Source organism: Cetorhinus maximus, chromosome 10, assembly GCF_964194155.1.
Source record: "Cetorhinus maximus chromosome 10, sCetMax3.hap1.1, whole genome shotgun sequence".
NCBI lineage: Eukaryota > Metazoa > Chordata > Chondrichthyes > Lamniformes > Cetorhinidae > Cetorhinus > Cetorhinus maximus.
In genome coordinates this window covers 43848299-43867547 of record NC_135888.1, presented here as the reverse complement: position 1 = coordinate 43867547, position 19249 = coordinate 43848299, and the positions used below count along the sequence as shown (strand labels likewise).

The 19249-nt window shown below is 43.0% G+C and overlaps 1 protein-coding gene across 4 annotated transcripts in view; it reads left to right on the top strand.

The window, feature by feature from the left end:
- Positions 1-19249, top strand: part of pnpla7b (patatin-like phospholipase domain containing 7b) — a 317033-nt gene that overhangs the window by 1840 nt on the left and 295944 nt on the right. Inside the window, exons 1-3 of one of the 4 annotated variants that reach the window (XM_078550356.1) lie at positions 226-262; positions 7016-7158; positions 19167-19204. The exons of 1 other annotated variant lie outside the window; for it this stretch is intronic. In XM_078550356.1, the coding sequence (XP_078406482.1) occupies positions 7026-7158; positions 19167-19204 (171 nt within the window). In that variant the 5' untranslated portion in view covers positions 226-262; positions 7016-7025. Of the gene's footprint in view, positions 1-225; positions 263-7015; positions 7159-17720; positions 17820-19166; positions 19205-19249 lie in introns of those variants that run through there. 2 more of the 4 variants (XM_078550358.1, XM_078550357.1) reach the window with 2 other exon arrangements.

Genomic DNA, 19249 nt, shown 5'->3' with positions numbered 1-19249 from the left:
TGGACTTTTGAACTGCATTTTCCAGCCCCGCCCCCACCACGACAGGGCTGTAAAATTCCACCTATGAATTAACAGGCAAATTTCACTTCAAATAATTGATACAACAAATATACAACACAACCACGTACATTTCCCTATAGCATGTATGGCATTACATTGCTACACAGTTCCACAATATGCTGTCCTTTATTCCTCAGGGCAGGTTTTGAGTCCTAGCCGACAACAGCTTTCACCCCTGTGTTCACAGGTTATCATCAGCAAGGTATAGTTCTACAAACCCTCTCTTCCTTTGGTCATGATATTAACACTCCGTTTTGGATTTTGACCACTTCTGGTAAAATACTCAACTCTTTAGTATCTCTGAGCTATTTTCACAACCTTCCAGGTTTTAGACCTTTTAAGCCCGTTCACAAGAATGCCTCCAAGAGCTCCTGCATCTGTGTGCGGATCACCTTCTGTTTCCAGCTCTCCTTTATGTCTGGCCACACACCTTCTGTCTTGTCTTCCTGTTGCTACTGCTTCCAGATCGAGAGTCGCCAGGTCACATGGACCAATATTTCTTATTATTCAAGAAAATTACAACTGATACTTTTAATGATGCAAATTCTTAAAAGTTCTTTTCATAAAAACAGTTACAGATTCCACAGAAAGACTTTTTAAAGAAATTACAAATTTTCTTTACTGTACTGCTTCTGAGTCAGGGGCCATCACACAGTTTTTATGAGTGGTCCAGTTAAGTTTCTGGTCAATGATAACCCCCAGGATGTCGATGGTAGGGGTTTCAGCGATGGTAATGCCATTGAATGTCATGGGGGGGATAGTTAGATTCTCTCTGAGATGGTCTTTGCCCGGCACTTGTGTGACATAAGTGTTACTTGCCACTTATTAGCCAAAACCTGAATGTTATCCAACAAGGGTCAAAGTAAGATTTTTTTTTGAGGGCTCTATTTGAGTTTCTCTCGCGTTTCCTTTATTCATTTTTGCTAACTCCTTCATTAGGTAATGCAGTCATTTAGTAAAATAACCTTCTGTATTTATGTTGAATTTTTTCAGGATTTCCTTCTTAAGATAGGTGAGATGGCACAAAAACCAAATGGAAAGACTCTATAATATATAACAGCTCAATGAGCTAATCAAATCTCAAGCCAAGGATTAATCAGATCAAAATAGTATGCTAGTATGTATCAATGCTAGCTTAAAAAATTTTTTTGCAAAGTAATGCCTTTATTTGGCAACACAGAAACATGGCTTGTGCAATAGTGGTTCAAAAACCAGAACAGAACCATATGAAAAGTGGGTAACAGCAGTTTTGATTGAAATAAATATTCCATATCATCCAAAAGTAGCAAATACTCATCTATAATGTCTATACAGATTATTAAGTCTGTACGAAAAGTCTTTGTTCATCATCTAAATACAATTCCAAATTTGTAATAATAAACTAAGATCAGATTCATCTAAAATTTTTACAATGAAACAGAAATCAGACAGGCTTAGGTAGGTTAGCAAAAGTATTTTACTAAAAGACCAAACTAATTTGCATGGTTCTCTTTTCATGTCTCATTGTCTAATGCATATGGGCACAGACTGCTTCCTGTGAATGGTACTGAACACTGCAATTATCCTGACTTCTGATCTTATGATGGAGGGAAGGTCATTTTATTTATTCTTTCATGGGATGTGGGTGTCGCTGGCAAGGTCAGCATTTGTTGCAAATCCCTAATTGCCCTTGAACTCAGTGACTTCCTAGGCCCTTTCAGAGGGCAGTTACGAGTCAACCACATTGCTGTGGATCTGGAGTCACATGTAGGCCAGACCAGATAAAGGATGGAAGATTCCTTCTCTAGAGGGGCATTAGTGAATGAGATGGGTTTTTACAATGATAGTTTCATGGTCACCATTACTGAGACTAGCTTTCAATTCCAGATTTTAATAACTGAATTCAAATTCCACCAGATGCCATGGTGAGACTTGAGCCCATGTCCCCCGAGCATTAGCCTGAGCCTCTGGGTTACTAGTCCAGTGATATTACCACAACTTTACCTACTCTCCATTGATAAAGCAGCTGAAGATGGCTGGGTTTAGAACACTACCCTGAGGATCTCCTGCAGTGATATTCTGGAGTTGAGATGAATAGCCAACTAAAACCATCTTCCTTTGTGCTTGGTATGACTCCAGCCAGTAGAAAAGTTTCCCCTGATTCCCATTCACGTCAATTTTGCTCAGGCTGCTTGGTGCCTCACTCAGTCAAATGCTACCTTAATGTCAAGGGCAGTCACTCTTATCTCACCTCTGGAATTCAGCTCTTTTGTCCATATTTGGAAGAAGGATGTTGTCACGACTCACTGGGGATAGTGCACTGCAGTGTCAAGCCCCACTGCTCCCCGAGTGCGACAAATGTGGAAAAAGTTTGATCAACCCACCTAATTGTTTCATTTAGGTTAACAGAATACGAGCACCAGGCTTGTAAACTTAATAAGTAAATAACTGTTTATTGAGCAAATTGTCTTTAACCAGTGACAAAAGAAAGAAATATGAACTGCTAATTTCTAACTCTATAATCTAAACTCTACCCCTTCTTAAATCCTAATATGCACACATACAAGACACATAAGACACACAAAAACATGGATTTTAAGGGTGGGATAAAACAGTTCAATAGCACCAATTCCGGAGTACAGGATTTGATGGGTTGATTTTGACCGATGTCTTCCAAATTCCCTTCAGTTCTTTGTTGATTACACGAGGTGGTCTTCCACCACCTTCAGTCATTAGTTCACTGGTTGAGCACTTGCTTTTCAATGTCTCTAATGGTGCTTTTCCCCTTTGCCTCTTGACAGGGGTTTTCAGAGAGAGAGCAGGCTATAGAGATATGAGGAGGAAAAACCAGCTAGCTATTATTGTAGAATTACTGGAACCTGACACACACAGGAGTAAGAGGTTTTAGGTCTTTTCCCTTTTCAGGCTAGGAGCTATTCTGCTGCACTGCTATCATATAAACCCTGGTCACTTGGTCAGGAGCCAATTAAAATGCTTTTCCCAGGCATTTCCCCATGAGGCTAGACTCCTTCTTGGCACCATCCTGTCTTTCATGGTACACTCTGTTGCAGGACAGCAACATTGTATACATCCTTCACACTGTTCCAGTAGACATGTCCTTCAAACTGCAGCCATTGTAATTTTAATCCACAGTCGAACAGAAATAAAAAAAAATGCTCTTTACACTTTTTTAATCATTCATGGGATGTGGGCTTCGCTGGCTGGGCCAGCATTTATTACCCATCCCTAGTTACCCTTGAGAAGGTGATGGTGAACTGCCTTCTTGAACAGCTGCAGTCCATGTGGTGTGGGTACACCAACATTGCTGTTAGGAAGGGCGTTTCAGGATTATGACCCAGGGACAGTGAAGGAACAGCGATATATTTCCAAGTTAGAATGGTGAGTGACTTGGAGTGGAACTTCTAGGTGGTGCTGTTCCCGTCTATCTGCTGCCCTTGTCCTTCTAGATGGTAGTGGTTGTGGGTTTGGAAGGTGCTGTCTAAGGAGCCTTGGTGAATTCCTACAGTGCATCTTGTAGATGGTACACTGCTGTTACTGTCTGTCGGTGGTGGAGGGAGTGAATGTTTGTGGATGTGGTGCCAATCAAGTGGGTTGCTTTGTCCTGGATGGTGTCGAGCTTCTTGAGTGTTTTGGGAGCTGCATTCATCCAGGCAGGTGGGGAGTATTCCATCACACTCCTGACTTGTGCCTTGTAGATGGTGGACAGGCTTTGGGGAGTCAGGAGGTGGCTTACTCATCGCACTATTCCTCGCCTCTGACCTGCTCTTGTAGCCTCAGGATTTATATGGCTAGTCTAGTTCAGTTTCTAGTCACTGGTAACCCCCAGGATGTTGATAGTGGGGGATTCAGTGATGGTAATGCCATTGAACATCCAGGGGTGATGATTGGATTCTCTCTTGTTGGAGATGATCATTGCCTGACACTTGTGTGGTGCGAATGTTATTTGCCACTTGTCAGCCCAAGCCTGGATATTGTCCAGTTCTTGCTGCATTTGGACATGGACTGCTTTAGTATCTGAAGAGTCGCAAATGGTTCTGAACATTGTGCAATCATCAGCAAACATCCCCACTTCCAACCTTATGATAGAAGGAAGGTCATTGATGAAGCAGCTGAAGATGATTGGGCCAAGGACACTACTCTGAGGAACACCTGCAGTGATGTCCTGGAGCTGAGATGACTGACTTCCAACAACCATAACCATCTTCCTTTGTGCTAGGTGTGACTCCAACCAGCGGAGAGTTTTCCCCCGACTCCAGTTTTGCTAGGGCTCCTTGATACCACACTCGGTCAAATACTGCCTTGATGTCAAGGGCACTCACTCTCATCTCACCCTGGGAGTTCCACTCTTTTGTCCACGTTTGAACCAAGGCCGTAATGAGGTCAGGAGCTGAGTGGCCCTGGCGGAACCCAAACTGGGCATCAGTGAGCAGGTTATTGCTAAGCAAGCGCCTCTTGATAGCACTGTTGATGAACCCTTCCATTACTTTACTGATGATTGAGAGTAGACTGATGGGGCAGTAATTGGCCGGGTTGGATTTGTCCTGCTTTTTGTGTACAGGACATACCTGGGCAATTTTCCATAAAGCTGGGTAGATGCCAGTGTTGTCGCTGCACTGGAACAGCTTGGCTAGGGGCGCGGCAAGTTCTAGAGCACACGTCTTCAGTACTATTGCTGGAATATTGTCAGGGCTCATATCCTTTGCAGTATCCAGTGCCTTCAGCTGTTTCTTGATATCATGTGGAGTGAATCAAATTGGCTGAAGACTGGAATCTATGATGCTGAGGACCTTCAGAGGAGGCCGAGAGGGATCATCCACTCACCATTTCTGGCTGAAGATTGTAGCAAATGCTTCAGCCTTATCTTTTGCACTACTGGCAACTCCCCTCCTGACTGTGTACCACTCTCTGCCGGTGGGACAGGACATACCCAGGGATGGTGATGGTGGTGTCTGGGACATTGTAAGGTATGATTCCGTGAGGATGACTATGTCAGGCTGTTGCTTGACTAGTCTGTGAGACGGTTCCCCCAATTTTGGCACTTGACTTCAAATGTTAGTATGGAGGACTTTGCAGGGTCGACAGGGCTGAGATTGCCATTGTTGTTTCCGGTGCCTAGGTCAATGCCGGGTGGTCCGTCCGGTTTCATTCTTTTTTTGTGACTTTGTAGCAGTTTGTTACAGCTGAGTGGCTTTGTTACAACTCAGGGCATTTAAGAGTCAACCACAATGCTGTGGGTCTGGAGTCAGGTGTAGGCCAGACCAGGTAAGGATGACAGATTTCCTTTAGGGACATTAGTGAACCAGATGGATTTTTACAACAATCGACAATGTTTTCACGGTCATGATTAGACTTTTAATTCCAGATTTTCACTGAATTCCAGTTCCACCATCTGCAGTAGTGGGATTCGAGCCCGAGTCCCCAGAGCATTATCCTGGGTCTCTGGATTACTAGTCCAGCGACAATAACACTATGCCATCACCTCCCCTAATACTGTAATGAGGCCAAGAGCTGAAAGATCGTGCTAGAACTCGAAGGGAACATTGATGAGTAGTTCTTGCAAGTGCTGCTTGATAACACTGTGAACGACACCTTCCATCACTTTGCTGATGATTGAGAGTAGACGAATGGGACAGTAAAAGGCTGGATTTTATTTGTCCTGCTTTTTTTGGACAGGACATTCTGGGCAATTTTCTGCTTTGTTGGGTAGATAGAGAGAGACTTGCATTTATCTTCCGCCTTTCACGACCACAGAGCACCCAAAATCATTTGCTTTCAACAAAGTACTTCTGTAGCATAAGAAACCCTGCAGCTAATTTTCACACAGCAAACTCCCACAAACAGCAATATAATAATGACTAAATAATCTATTTTTGTGATGTTATTAGTCTTAGACTTGGTTCTTCCAGTCCATGTGGGACAATGGGCAGCAAGACTCCTCCACCTGCACCACCTGTAGCAATCTCTTTTGCTGCAGTCCTGGTGGTGTCCCATTCTTGAGGACCCTCAAATGTACTTCGGTAGGTCTTTGATTAGCCCCGTCTTCTTCCCCCTACTGCCACTCTGGCAGGGCGTACGCCTGGGAGGCAAAGGACATGTCCTGCCAGCATCAGTCGTCCCCATCACAATGTCCCACATGTGCCCCTGACCAGTCCTCTGTAGCACTTCTTCTTTTGTGATGCTGTCTCTCCATTTGATGCCCAGAATCTTATGTAGGCAGCTGTTGCAATATGTCAAAACTTACATGACAATTTTGCTGTTCTCTTCATTGTCTCACTGGCATAGATTGTGGTTGGTCTTACTAAGGATATGTAGAGTTGCAGCTTCATGGTGGTATTAGATGCCCACACCTTCTCAAGCCACAGGAAGACCGATGCTTCTTTGGTGATTCTTGTGTGGATGTTGATCTCTGCACCATTGTCCCTGGAGATGTTGTTTCCTAGGTAGGGGAAGTGGCCGATATCCTTGATGTCTGATGGTGATGGGAGGACCTTGCTGACGTCCAGTCATCATTGTCTTGGTCTTCTCACAACTGACGCGTAAAACAGCTTTGGCATCTCTACTCTCAAGACTGCTTGTCATGTCTTGGAATACGCACGTGATTCTTTGGCAACAGGGTGGTGATGTCTGCAAAAGCCAGGTCTGTCAATTGTGGGTGTTGGCACGGGATGCGAAAGCCTGCACCCACCAACACCTTCCTCATGATGTAATCAGTAACCAAGAGGAATGGGGAGTGTACGCAGTCTTGCCGTACTCTTGTGTTGCTGTTGAACGAGTTTGTGGTGCCCATGCTGGCCTTGATGCAACAGCTGGAGTCACAGTATAAGGCTTTGAAGATGTTAATATGCTGCTCCGGGATGCTGTACTGTCTTGTAATGTATCAGAGTGACTGCAGATGGGTGCTGTTGAAAGCTTTGAAATCAATGAAGTTGATAACAAGTGGATTCTAATACTCTAGGCTCTGCCCTATGATGTTCCTGAGCATAAAGATCTGCTTGCTGCATGATCTGCCACCACAGAAACCTGCCTGTTCTTCACGAAGGGTACTGCCTACTACTGCTTTCAATCTGTTGAGGAACACCTTGCTGAAGACCTTCCCAGGTACTGACAGTAGCGTTATGCCCTTTTGGTTGTTGCAAAGAAAGGTTCCCTTTCTTTGGTAGCTTGAAAATTACCCCTCACTTCCACTCTTCCGGGATGTCCTCCGCAGACCAGATCTTGTTGAACAGGTCCCTGAGATCTGTTGTGACGGTTTTCTTGCCAGGTTTCAACAGCCCTGCTGACATCTGGTCGATTCCAGGTGTCTTTGTTGTTCTTAAAGCTCTTGGTGGCTCTTTTGACCTCTGATCTGACAATTTCTCCAAGGTTGACATTCAGTTGTTGAGGTGCAGTGCTCAAACATGGGACTGGGCAGATTGAGATCGCCACCCACCATGTGCCAATTGCTGTGGCAGAAGGACAGAAGATGCTCGCCGTTTCCGATGACCATCCTTGCCGACTTATGGGGCCTGATTGTACCATTCAGTCCTCACTGGTTGCCATCAGGCTTAGCATTGAAGTCACTGATCTGTAGTTTGATATTATAACTGGGTACCTCGTCCAACGTGTCCAGCAGTTGGTGGTAGAAGTCATCTTTCTCCTCCATGTCTGCACCTGTTGGTGCGTAAGCTTGCATGACAGTGATTTTGGTGTGCCTTGTGTGGTATCTGGTGGTGATGATACAATAATTTACAGGCTTCCAATCGATTAGTGCTTGTGCTGAGCATCTGTGATCTTCATTGAGGGATAAATATTGATTAGAGTACTGGGGCTATTCTTCAAAATAATGCCAAGGGATTTTTAACCTCCACCTGGAGAGGGCCTTAGTTTTATGTCTCATCCAAAAGATGCATCTCTGATAGTGCAACACTCACTCAATACTGCACAGGTCAGCCTAGATTTTTGTGCTCAGGTCACAGAGTGGGACTTGAACTCTCAGTTTTCGTTCGCAGAGAAGAAAGTATTGCCAACTGAGCCACAGCTGACACACAGATTCTAGTGTTGTAGCTGTGATGGAACTGCTTGGCTAGGAACGTGGCTCATTTTGGAGCATGAGTCTTCAGTGCTACAGCTAGGGTGTTGTCACAGCCCATAACCGTTGCTGTGACCAATGTGATCAGCTTTTTTTTATCATGTGAGATAAATCTAATTGGTTGAAGATTGGCATCTGTGATAGTAAGGGACCTCGGAAGGAGGCCTAAATGGGCTATCCACTCGACACTTCTGGTGGAAGATGGTTGCAATTGCTTCAACCTTGCCTTATGCACTCATGCTGCACTTTGTCTTCATTGAATTTGGGGAGGTTCATGGATCCTTGTCCTCCTTTATTTGTCCACCACCATTCATGATTGGATGTGGCAGGACTGCAGAGCTTAGATCTGAACTGTGGTTGTGGTGTTCATTGCTATCAATAAGACCATAAGACATGGGAGCAGAAATTAGGCCAATCGGCCCATCGAGCCTGCTCTGCCATTCAATCATGGCTGAAAAGTTTCTCAACCCCATTCTCCCGCCTTCTCCCCCTAACCTTTGATCCCCTTACCAATCAAGAACCTATCTATCTCGGTCTCAAATACACTCAATGACCTGGCCTCCACAGCCTTCTGTGGCAATGAATTCCATAGATTCACCAATCTCTGGCTAAAGAAGTTTCTCCTCAGCTCTGTTCTAAAAGGTCTTCCCTCGGGTCCTAGTCTCTCCTACTAATGGAAACTTCTTCCCCACGTCCACTCTATCCAGGCCTTTCAGTATTCTGTAAGTTTCAATCAGATCCCCCCATATCCTTCTAAACTCCATCGAGTAAAGACCCAGAGTCCTCAAACGTTCCTCATATGTTAAGCCTTTCATTCCTGGGATCATTCTCGTGAACCTCCTCTGGACCCTCTTCAGGGCCAGCACATCCTTCCTGAGATACGGGGCCCAAAATTGCTCACAATATTCTAAATGTGGTCTGACCAGAGCCTTCTAAAGCCTCAGCAGCGCATGCAATAGCATGCTACTTATGTTGTTAAGCATGCATCTTGTGCTGTGGCTTCACCAGGTTTTATGTATGTTTGGTGTTGCTCATGGCATACCTCCTGCACTCCTCATTGAACCAGGGTTGATTCCCTGACTTGATGGTAATGGTTGAGTGAAGGATATGTCAGCCCTTGAGGTTGCAGATTGTATTGGAATACAATTCCACTGCTGCTGATGGCTCACAGTGCCAAATGGATGCCCAGTTTTGAGCTGCTAGATCTGTTCTGAATCAATTCCAGTTGGCACAGTGGTGGTGCCACACAACACAATGGAGTGTATCCTCAGTGTGAAGACTGGACTCATCCAAAAGTTCTATGGTAGCCACTCCAGCAATATTGTAATGCATCTGGGACACGTAGGTTGTTGAGGATGAGGTCAAGTAGGGTTTTTCCTCCTGTTAGTTCCCTCGACACCTGCTTCAGGCACAGTCTGGCTGATATGTCCTTCAGGACTCAGCCATTCAGTCAGCTATTGGTGTCATTGATCCACTCTTGGTGATGGGTGTGGAAGTCTCCCACCCAGAGTACATTTTATGCCCTCAGACCAGCAGTGGTATAGCTGACCATAAACCCCGACAGCTGGGTATGGTGTACCTGGGTATAAACCCCATACAGTAATAGTCAAGCTGGTTATAAATTCCCACACTAATAAATATGTAACTGGGTATAAACTCTGATAATAGTAGTCGTGCATCTGGACATAAACTGGGTGTCGCACCTGTGTATGGGTGCACTTGGGCAAAAATTCCCTGTTATTGGCATCCAAAAAGCTTCCCCCAACACATCTACAGGGATAAGTAAAAATTGCAAGAACTGCTGAATGTGGGAGACAGATTAACAGTCTGGCCAACAGCATTCAAATGAAGTCATAACAGCTAAAATTAGCACATAGAATGAACACAAGGCAGATGCTGACCTTCATTGTATTCACATCTCTGCCCATCCATTTACAGAGGGTGGTGGTATTGCAAAATCTTCATTGAGGGGCTATTTGGGGATATGCCTAGGCATGTGCATTGATAAGATTTGTCGGTTTCCAGGTGTGGTTCAATCTAAAGTTGAAAGTGCACAGGGTCAGTCTGTGTTTCTGAGCTTTGTCATTTTTTTTACCTTTGAGCACAACTCCAGTCGAGAGTTTCAGGTATGTTCAACTAGTTTTCAGTGAACTTTTTTTTTACTTAAAGTCAAGAGCATAGGAACTGGTCAGGGTTGAAGCCATTGTTTTAGTTATGCGTTTGTTGTGATCCTGACCTTTGGTGATTTTACTGAACTTTTATCTGTGGCTTTGAGACCAATTTTGCAGCTGTCAATATAATCAGTATAATTGTCAATAGGATTTCAGTTAAACATATTGAGCCTGACCGTGCTGACACCTTGCACCAGAGTGTGACTTATGCCATTGTTATAGTGTAAAAATCCCAGGAAATTATGCTGAGTGATTTGGGCGAATACCTGCTGCAGGCAATTTGCAACAAAAGTGGAATGGACCAGCTTTCTGATTGGTCGCCTTGGAGGACAGAACACCTCAAATAATTTGTTTGCAGTATGTAATTTGATTGTCCTGCTGTAGAGTAATTCTGTATTCTCTGCATTGTGTAATCTGATCCCACACTGCTACGTTTAGACAAGGCATGGTGCTAACATTAGCTCTGTCAGAAAACAAACAGCCCTAACATTCCTTGGTTAGGAGCAGGCAGGATACTACCCTGAGGAACTCCTGCAGTGGTGTTCTGGGACTGAGATGATTGACCTCCACCAACCACAAACATCCTTTTTTGTGCTAGTGTGACTCCAACCAGGATTTTCCATCCTGATTCCCACTAACCTCACTTGCTAGGATCCTTGATGCCACACTCGATCATATGTTGTCTCGAAGTCAAAGGCAGCTACTCACACATCACCTCTGGAATTAAGTTCTTTTGTCCATGTTTGGACCAAGGCTGTAATGAGGTCTGGAGTTGTGGGCCTGGCAGAATCCAAACTGAACATCAGTGAGCAGGTTATTGTGTGGAAGTCCCACTCGATAGCACTAGATTAGGCTGATGAAGCGATAATTGGCCAGGTTGGATTTGACCTGGTTTTTGTGGTCTGGACAATTTTTCACATTGCCAAGCAGATGCCAGTGTTATAGATGTACTGGAATAGCTTTGCTAGGGATGTGGAAACACACATCTTCAACAAACAACTAGGATATTGTTGGGCCAGTGTAGCCAGCTGTTTCTTAATATCATGATGAGTGAATCAAATTGGCTGAAGACTGACATTTGTGATGGTAGGAACCGCAGGAGGAGGCCATGATAAGTCGTCTGCTTGAAGGTGATCACAGTTGCTTCAACCTGTCTTTTGTTTTCGTGCTGGACTCTGACATTGAGGTTGCAGATGTTCATGGAGCTTCTACTTCTGTTAGTTGTTTAATTGTTCACCACCTTTCAGACTGATGTAGCAGGACTGCAGAGTTTTGATCTGATCCATTGGTTGTGGGATTGCTTAGTTTTGTCTAAATCATGTTTTTGCTGTTTAGTCACATGTCTAAGATAGAGATAGCTTATACTCTAACTACGATATTTAATCCTTTTGAATATTGGAGTGGCACCAGACGACTGGTGGATTGCAAATATTATTGAAAAAAGATTGCAGACTAAAACTGGTAACAATAGGTCAGTATAATGTGGAATAGTGGAACAACTACTAAAGACCATTTTTAAGGCCAAAATTAATTCTCACTTGGAGAAGCATAGGTTCATAAGGGGCAGCCAGCATAGATTTATTAAAATCCAAGTCACATTTGACCAACCTGATTGAGCTATTTGATGAAGAAGCTTTAATAACCTGTTTATCTGCTTCTCATCCACGCCTTTGTTACTTGTAGACTTGACCATTCCAATGCACTCCTGGCTGGCCACCCAGGTTCTACCATCTGCAAACTTGAAGTCAGTTAAAACTCTGCTGCCCGTGTCCTAACTCATACCAATTCCTATTCACCCATCTCCCCTGTGGTCGCTACACTCCATTAGCTCCTGGTTAAGCAATGTCTAGATTTTAAAATGATTATACTTTTCAAATCCCTCACACTCCCTATTTCTGTAATCTCCTCCATTGCCACAATCATCGAGATCTCTTTGCTCCTCCAATTTGGCTTCTTGAGCATTTCCGATTTTAATTGCTCTACCATTGGCGGCTACGCTTTCAGCTGCCTGGGCCCTAAGCTCTGGAATTCCCTCCCTAAACCTCTCTGCCTCTTTATCTCCCTTTCCTCCTTTGAGGTACTCCTTAAAACATACCTCTTTGTCAAGCTTTTGGCCATCTGACCAAATGTTTCCTGAATTAAAACTGAAAGTGCTGGTAAAACTCAGCAGGCCTGACAGCATCTGTGGAGAGAGAAACAGAGTTAACAATTGTCAGAGGGTGCAAGACAAGAAGGATCTGGAAGTGCATGTTCACAAACCTTTGAAGGTGGCGGGACCAGTTGATTAGGTGGTTGAGAAAACTAATGGAATGCTTGGCTTTATAAATAGGTTCATTGAATAGAAAAGCAAAGAAGTCATGCTAAATCATTGCAATCTCTAGTTTGGTGTCAGCTGGAGCATTTTGTACAATTCTGGGCACCACTCCTTAGGAAGGATGTCAAGGCCCTGGAGAGGTTACAGCGGAGGTACCAGGATGATACCAAGGATGAGGGAATTCAATTACTGGAGAGATTGGGGAAGCTGTCCTAAGAGCAGAGAGGGATAATGGCAGATCTAATTGAGGTATATGAAGGGTTTGATAGAGTGTTAAGACCTGGAACACACTGCCTTGCATCCCATGGGAACTTTCAGTAGGCAATTGGGCATGGACTTGAAGAGAACCAATTTGTAGGGTTATGGGGTAAAACTGTGTTGTGGGACTAAATTGAACAGCTCTTTCAAACAGCTGGCACAGATGTGATGGGCTGAATGTTTTGTATAAGTTTATGATTTAGGATATGTGCAATCTTGTGTTGGAACTTCACCAGATGGATGCTTCATTATCAGGTGCGACAGGTGCTGCTGTGGACAAGTGCTTCCATACTGTCATTAAACCAGGGTTGGTCACCTGGCTCGATGGTAATAGTGGGCATTGAAGTAACAGATTGAAGTGGATACATTCCTGCTGCTACTGATGGTGTAGAGCACTTGGTGGGTGTCCAGATTTGAGCTGCAAGAACTGTTTTGAAGCTATCCAATTTAGCATGGTGGATGGACCGCGTAACATGGAGGGTGTCCTCAGTGTGATTATGCAGTTAGACAACATAGAATCACAGAATTGTATTCAATACCTCTCTGGCCACAGGAGAGGTGCCAGAGGACTGGAGGACAGCCAATGTGGTACTGTTATTCAAGAAGGGATAAACTAGGGAACTACAGGCCAGTCAGTATAACGTCAGTGCTGGGGAAACTATTGGAAGCAATTCTGAGGGACAGAATTAATCTACATTTGGAGAGGCAGGGATTAATCAAGGACAGTCAGCATGGTTTTGTTAAGGGGAGGTCATGTCTTACCAATTTGATTGAATTTTTCGAAGAGGTGACCAGGTGTGTAGATGAGGGCAATGCGTTTGACATAGTCTACTTGGACTTCAGCAAGGCTTTTGATAAGGTCCCGCATGGGAGACTAATAAGGAAGGTGAGAGCCCAAGGCAATTTGGCAAATTGGATCCAGAATTGGCTGAGTGGCAGGAAGCAAAGGGCGATAGTCCAGGGGTGTTTTTATGACTGGATGCTTGTGTCCAGTGGGGTTCCACAGGGATCGGTGTTGGGTCCCTTGCTATTTGTGGTATATATAAACAATTTAGACTTGAATGTAGGAGGGTTGATCCGTAAGTTCGCGGATGACATGATAACTGGTGGGGTGGTAAATAGTGAGGAGGATAGCCTTAGATTACAGGAGGATATAGATGGGCTGGCCAGATGGGCTGATCAGTGGCAAATGGAACTTAATCCGGATAAGTGTGAGGTGATGCACTTGGGCAGGACAAACACAGCATGGGAATACACGATGAATGGTAGGACCTTGAGAAGTACCAAGGATCAGAGGGACCTTGGTGTACATGTCCATTGGTCCTTTAAGGTAGCGGGAAAGGTAGATAAGGTGGTTAAGAAGGCATATGGGACACTTGCCTTTATTAGCCGAGGCATAGAATATAAGAGCAGGGAGGTTATGCTGGAATTGTATAAAATGATGGTGAGGCCACAGCTAGAACATTGTGTGCAGTTCTGGAATCTGCATAATAGGAAGGATGTGATTGCACTAGAGAGAGTGCAGAGGAAATTTACCAGGATGTTGCCTGGGCTGGAGAGTTTTAGTTATGAGGAGAGATTGGATAGACTGGGGATATTTTCCCTGGAGCAGAGGAGATTGAGGGGGGACATGATTGAGGTGTATAATATACTGCACACTTCTGACACCTGCACTCGTGGGGGTCACTGGACAAAGATGAGCTAAAGAAACCATGGAAGCAGTTACTCTGCCACCATGGTGTACTCTGGTTTGCCTCTTCATGGTACCCATCTCAGATGGATGCAGTATTTGATGAAATTGTTTTGGTTTCAGTGTTAATCTAAAAACTAATTTATTCATCTTACAGGAAAGATGCCCATTACATTATGACTGCCCTGCATTTGCTGGTAACATTGTCACTGGCTCAATGTCCTGGAAATCCCTTACAATACACCATCACCATCACAATGATTCCATTGGCTAAAAGAGAAGGGCCACCAACCACCGTAAATGTAGCCTTGCCAGCTAGCATCACCCTCATCACGAGAATAAATTCAAATGCAAACATTTCCTTCGTACATGTGGCGATTATAGTGGGGTTTGCTGGTGACAATCAGTGTGTCATCCTTCCCATTTTGTGTGGGGAGATCGCAGCACAGTGTTTCCAATCTATACCCGGGGGTTGCTGCTAACAAATGAACACTTGACTAACCGTTTATCAGAAAAAAACGGGCAAACTGAATGGTGGAGGGTGTGGGGTGGGCGGAGGGGTACCAGAACATTTGTAAGTAACATGTTTTTGAACTGAAGAAATGTTTGGACACTCCCTAAGATTATGGAACCATTTGCTGTGGGACCTTACTGCTGCCGTGATGCGTAAAATAGAGAATCTTCTGTAACCCTGAGAAATAGCTTATCTTAATGAGCAGACTGCAGTTACTTGAAGCTGTGTTGCCTAATTCTGTACAGGCTCTTGTTACATGCACGCTTAGTTCAGAGCTGAGAGGTGATTGTTGTTCAAGTTCTGTAGATAATCAGAAATTCATGATCATTTTTAAAGTTTTTAGAATTCATAAGTTCTAATGATCATTAAAAAATTTTTTAAAAATCAATTTAGCTGGAATCTTTAATGAAATGTTAGAGAAAAGTTTCTCCTTGCTTTGCACTTCAGATGCATAAGTAATAAATTAGAATGGAACTGTAATTCAAATTGGACTTTTATATAATCCTCTGTCTCAAGTAGGCCTGAGCTACAGTGACCCTTTTAAACTTCTGGGCAGGCTGTAAGATAATTAGAACCAGATTTTTCACAGATTCCGTAACATTGGAAAAAATTCTGTAAACACCTTCTGTCCTCTTGAATTGGCATAAATTTACTTTTCCACATTTAAAATGACCCTGACTTTGAGAGAATTACTAAGCATAAGCACCTAAGCAGATTAATTGATCGTGATCAGGGTGCCAATTTGGAACTGCAAGAAAGCAGCCCAAGTCCCTGAAAACAAAACTTCCCTGAGGTTAGAGGAAGGACTTTTCGTCTTTATTTTTATAGCAATCTTGACCAAAAGGTAACTGTTTAAACATTAATTTATGTGGTGTTAATGATTGTTAACAATAATTTGAACAAAGATTGCAGAAAAGATGACTGATTTCTTAACCTAATATTTAAATTTGTTATGGATGTCTGTCAGTGAGCCATAAGGAGTTATTTAATGTAGTTAAATATTAGTTCTCAAGATGAGTGTTTTTTCTGGGAAATTAAATACTTTTCGAGTCTCCTCCTACTGTTAGCATCAAGTAGTCCCAGAACAAGGAGAGCAAGGGTTACTTTAACTCAACTGTGTGTCCTCATGCTTATCTCATCATAGAAGAACACCCCAACCTTTATCAGTGCAACCATTGTTGTGCTTAAGTTATAGTCATTTTGTGCCATTAACTTGTACCCACAAGGAGCTTGATGAAGAGAGCCAAACTCATTCCACAAGAGAGAGGGAGAAACTTTTACAGTATAAGTCTAGATTTCCATTTAGATCAAGGCCCTGGCAACGCACCGCACCCACCACCTTGCAGAACCTTAATCTCATTGCCTCTGAGTCAATGTTGAGAGTTCAAGTTCCACTCCAAAGACGAGTACAACATCCAGGCTGACACTCCAGTGCAGTACTGAGGGAATGCTGTACTATTGGAGGATGAGACATTAAACTGAAGCCCCGCCTGCTCTCAGGTGGATGTAAATGATCTGGTGGCACTATTTGAAAAAGAACAGCGAGTTCTTCCTGGTGTCCTGGGCTACTATGTATTCCTCAACCAACATGATTTAAAAAGACAATGTCTGGTCATTATCAGATTGCCATTTGTGGGACTTTTGGCTGCCTGATTTCCTATGTTATAGCAGTGGCTACACTTTAAAAGTGCACTTTTGGATGTGAAGAACTTCGAGGTTATGAAAGATACTGTTAAATGCAAGTCTTGCTTTTCTTTTACTCCCCACTCTTTCTGGTGTGTTTGTGCCTTTTGATTTTATGCCTTTATGTTGTTTGGATTAATTCCTTTGCTCTGGAGCAGCTGTTGGTATGGGAGGAGCTAGCCTGTGTTCTTGATGTTTAAGGTAACAAGATATTTGTGACATCACTATAATCTGCAATCAATTACTAGGAAATTCACAATTCATTCCATTTAATCATTCTTCTTTATGTAATGTGTACATGAAATAATATTAACTCTTTCTTCAATGAACCACTAACTTTTACATTAAATGTTTGCTGATTTTGAGACTAGGTTTATAACCTAAAGAATGAAGATGAGAATATAGAAGGAAAATGTTTCCCAGCTGTAGCAATAATTACAATCTCTGGACCTGATGCACAAAATCTACCCTTGTAATGGTTTGTTATGGTGTCTAATAAGTTAGCCACTGGCCATATGGGACGAATTGGGAATCCGATTTGATGAATTGCATTTCTGATCAGTAAATAAAATGAGTAATTTAATTAGGTAATGTTATTGACCATTTGAGCTCAGCAATCATGTTTGCACAGAGTGTGCATGTGTACTTTAACCTCTGCTGATTGTAATACCATTTTACCAGGGTGTTTTTTTTATCATTATGAGTGCCTCGCTTTCTTGGTTACTGAACGATGCAAGATGTTGTTAAGTATGTATACACTTGAAGAACATTTAGCTGCATTGTGAGTTAATTAGATCTTTTGGACTAGAATTAATGCAGGTGGCTAAAACAGTGTCTCTGTAGCCACACCCATTTCTGCTGGATGATTCTGCTTTATGGAGCATGTAATGGCCTTGCAGCATGTGACAGAGTTATAATATAGTGTAGTCACATGGCATTTGTTTAGTTCTGTGTTTATGGTGGGTGGGGGGATGGTAGAAGCATGCTGGCTGGTGCACACATTGTGGAGTAGCAGAAAATAGTATTTGTTTTTCCTAATAGCAGGGAATTTAAAGAAACGGGTGTTGTATGAAAGATTAAACCATTTTAACTGGTGCCATGGAGTGCTTGCTTTGCTTAATTTATGAAAATGAGCTTCAATTTAAAAAAAAGGTTCTGTTGCATACGGCGTAAATCAATGTGGGCTTTTCTTTTATTGTGTACCGTTCTAGCTCTGTGAGCTTCTGTTATATTGAGCTCTAAGCGATAGTCATGGTTTGATCCCCAGTGTCCCTAGTTAGCCTGTTTCAACCAGGGCAGGTGTTGTAGGCATAAAATTGATCTCTGATTCAAAGGCACATTGTATGCAGACAGGTTCAACTGCAATATTCCTAATTGCCAAATATCCTGCCATTGCTCATCGTCTAGACCTGCACACAAAGTTACCATAGGAGCCTTATCCCCATTATGAGTCACTATCTTGAGCTGAAACTGGGACAATAAACTGTGACTGGTGTGAAACAGCAACGGAGAATTGAGTACATTGTTGACATGGTTGGGGACACACATGTACATTGGATGGACCATGGAAATGACAATTTGGTCTTAGAAATGTTCACAAGTACATCTTTGCTAGAATACCTGAGAAATGGAAGGTGTAAATAATTTTTCAAAACATGCAGATTATCCTAAAAGCAAAATACTGCAGATGCTGGAAATCTGAAACAAAAACAAAAATCGCTGGAAAAACTCAGCAGGTCTGACAGCATCTGTGGAGAGGACAGAGTTAACGTTTCGAGTCCAGATGAATCTTCTTCAGAACTAAAGAGAAGTAGAAATGTGGTGAAATATATACTGTTTGGGGGGCGGGGGGAACAGATGAAGCTGGAGAGAAGACCAGTGACAGGTGGAGGCAAAGGTGAGATTGCAAAAGATGTCATAAACAAAAGGTCGAAGGGGTGTTGATGGTGGTGATACGGGCTAAAGGAGGTGCTAATGGTGACATTAAGAGTAGAAAGCAGGATGAGCAAGTGACAGATGGCCCTAGTGGGGGTGGGGTGGGGGGAGGGGGCGGTGTTGGAGAAAAGATCAAAATAGGCTAAAAGGTGGGGATAAAACAATGAATGGAAATAAATTTTAAAAATAAGAATAGAAATGGGTGGGAAAATGTATATATAAAAATTAAAATTAAAAAATAAATATTTGAAAAAAGGGGATCAAAAAGGGGTGAGGATGGAGGAGAGAGTTCATGATCTGAAGTTGTTCAGCTCCACAGATGTTGTCAGACCTGATGAGTTTTTCCAGCAAATTTTGTTTTTGATGCGGATTATGCTGCCTTTGTAATGTCAGTTTAATTTACTGTCAGCGCTACGTAACTTAGTTTTGTTCGTAACCAATTAATTACTTTGCTCTCTGTTTCATTGCTCCAGATGTGTTGAAAGAACCGGATGGCTGCGTGAGCTCAGAGGTAATGCATCAGTTTTTTTAGACCTCTTCAACATGCATCGTAACT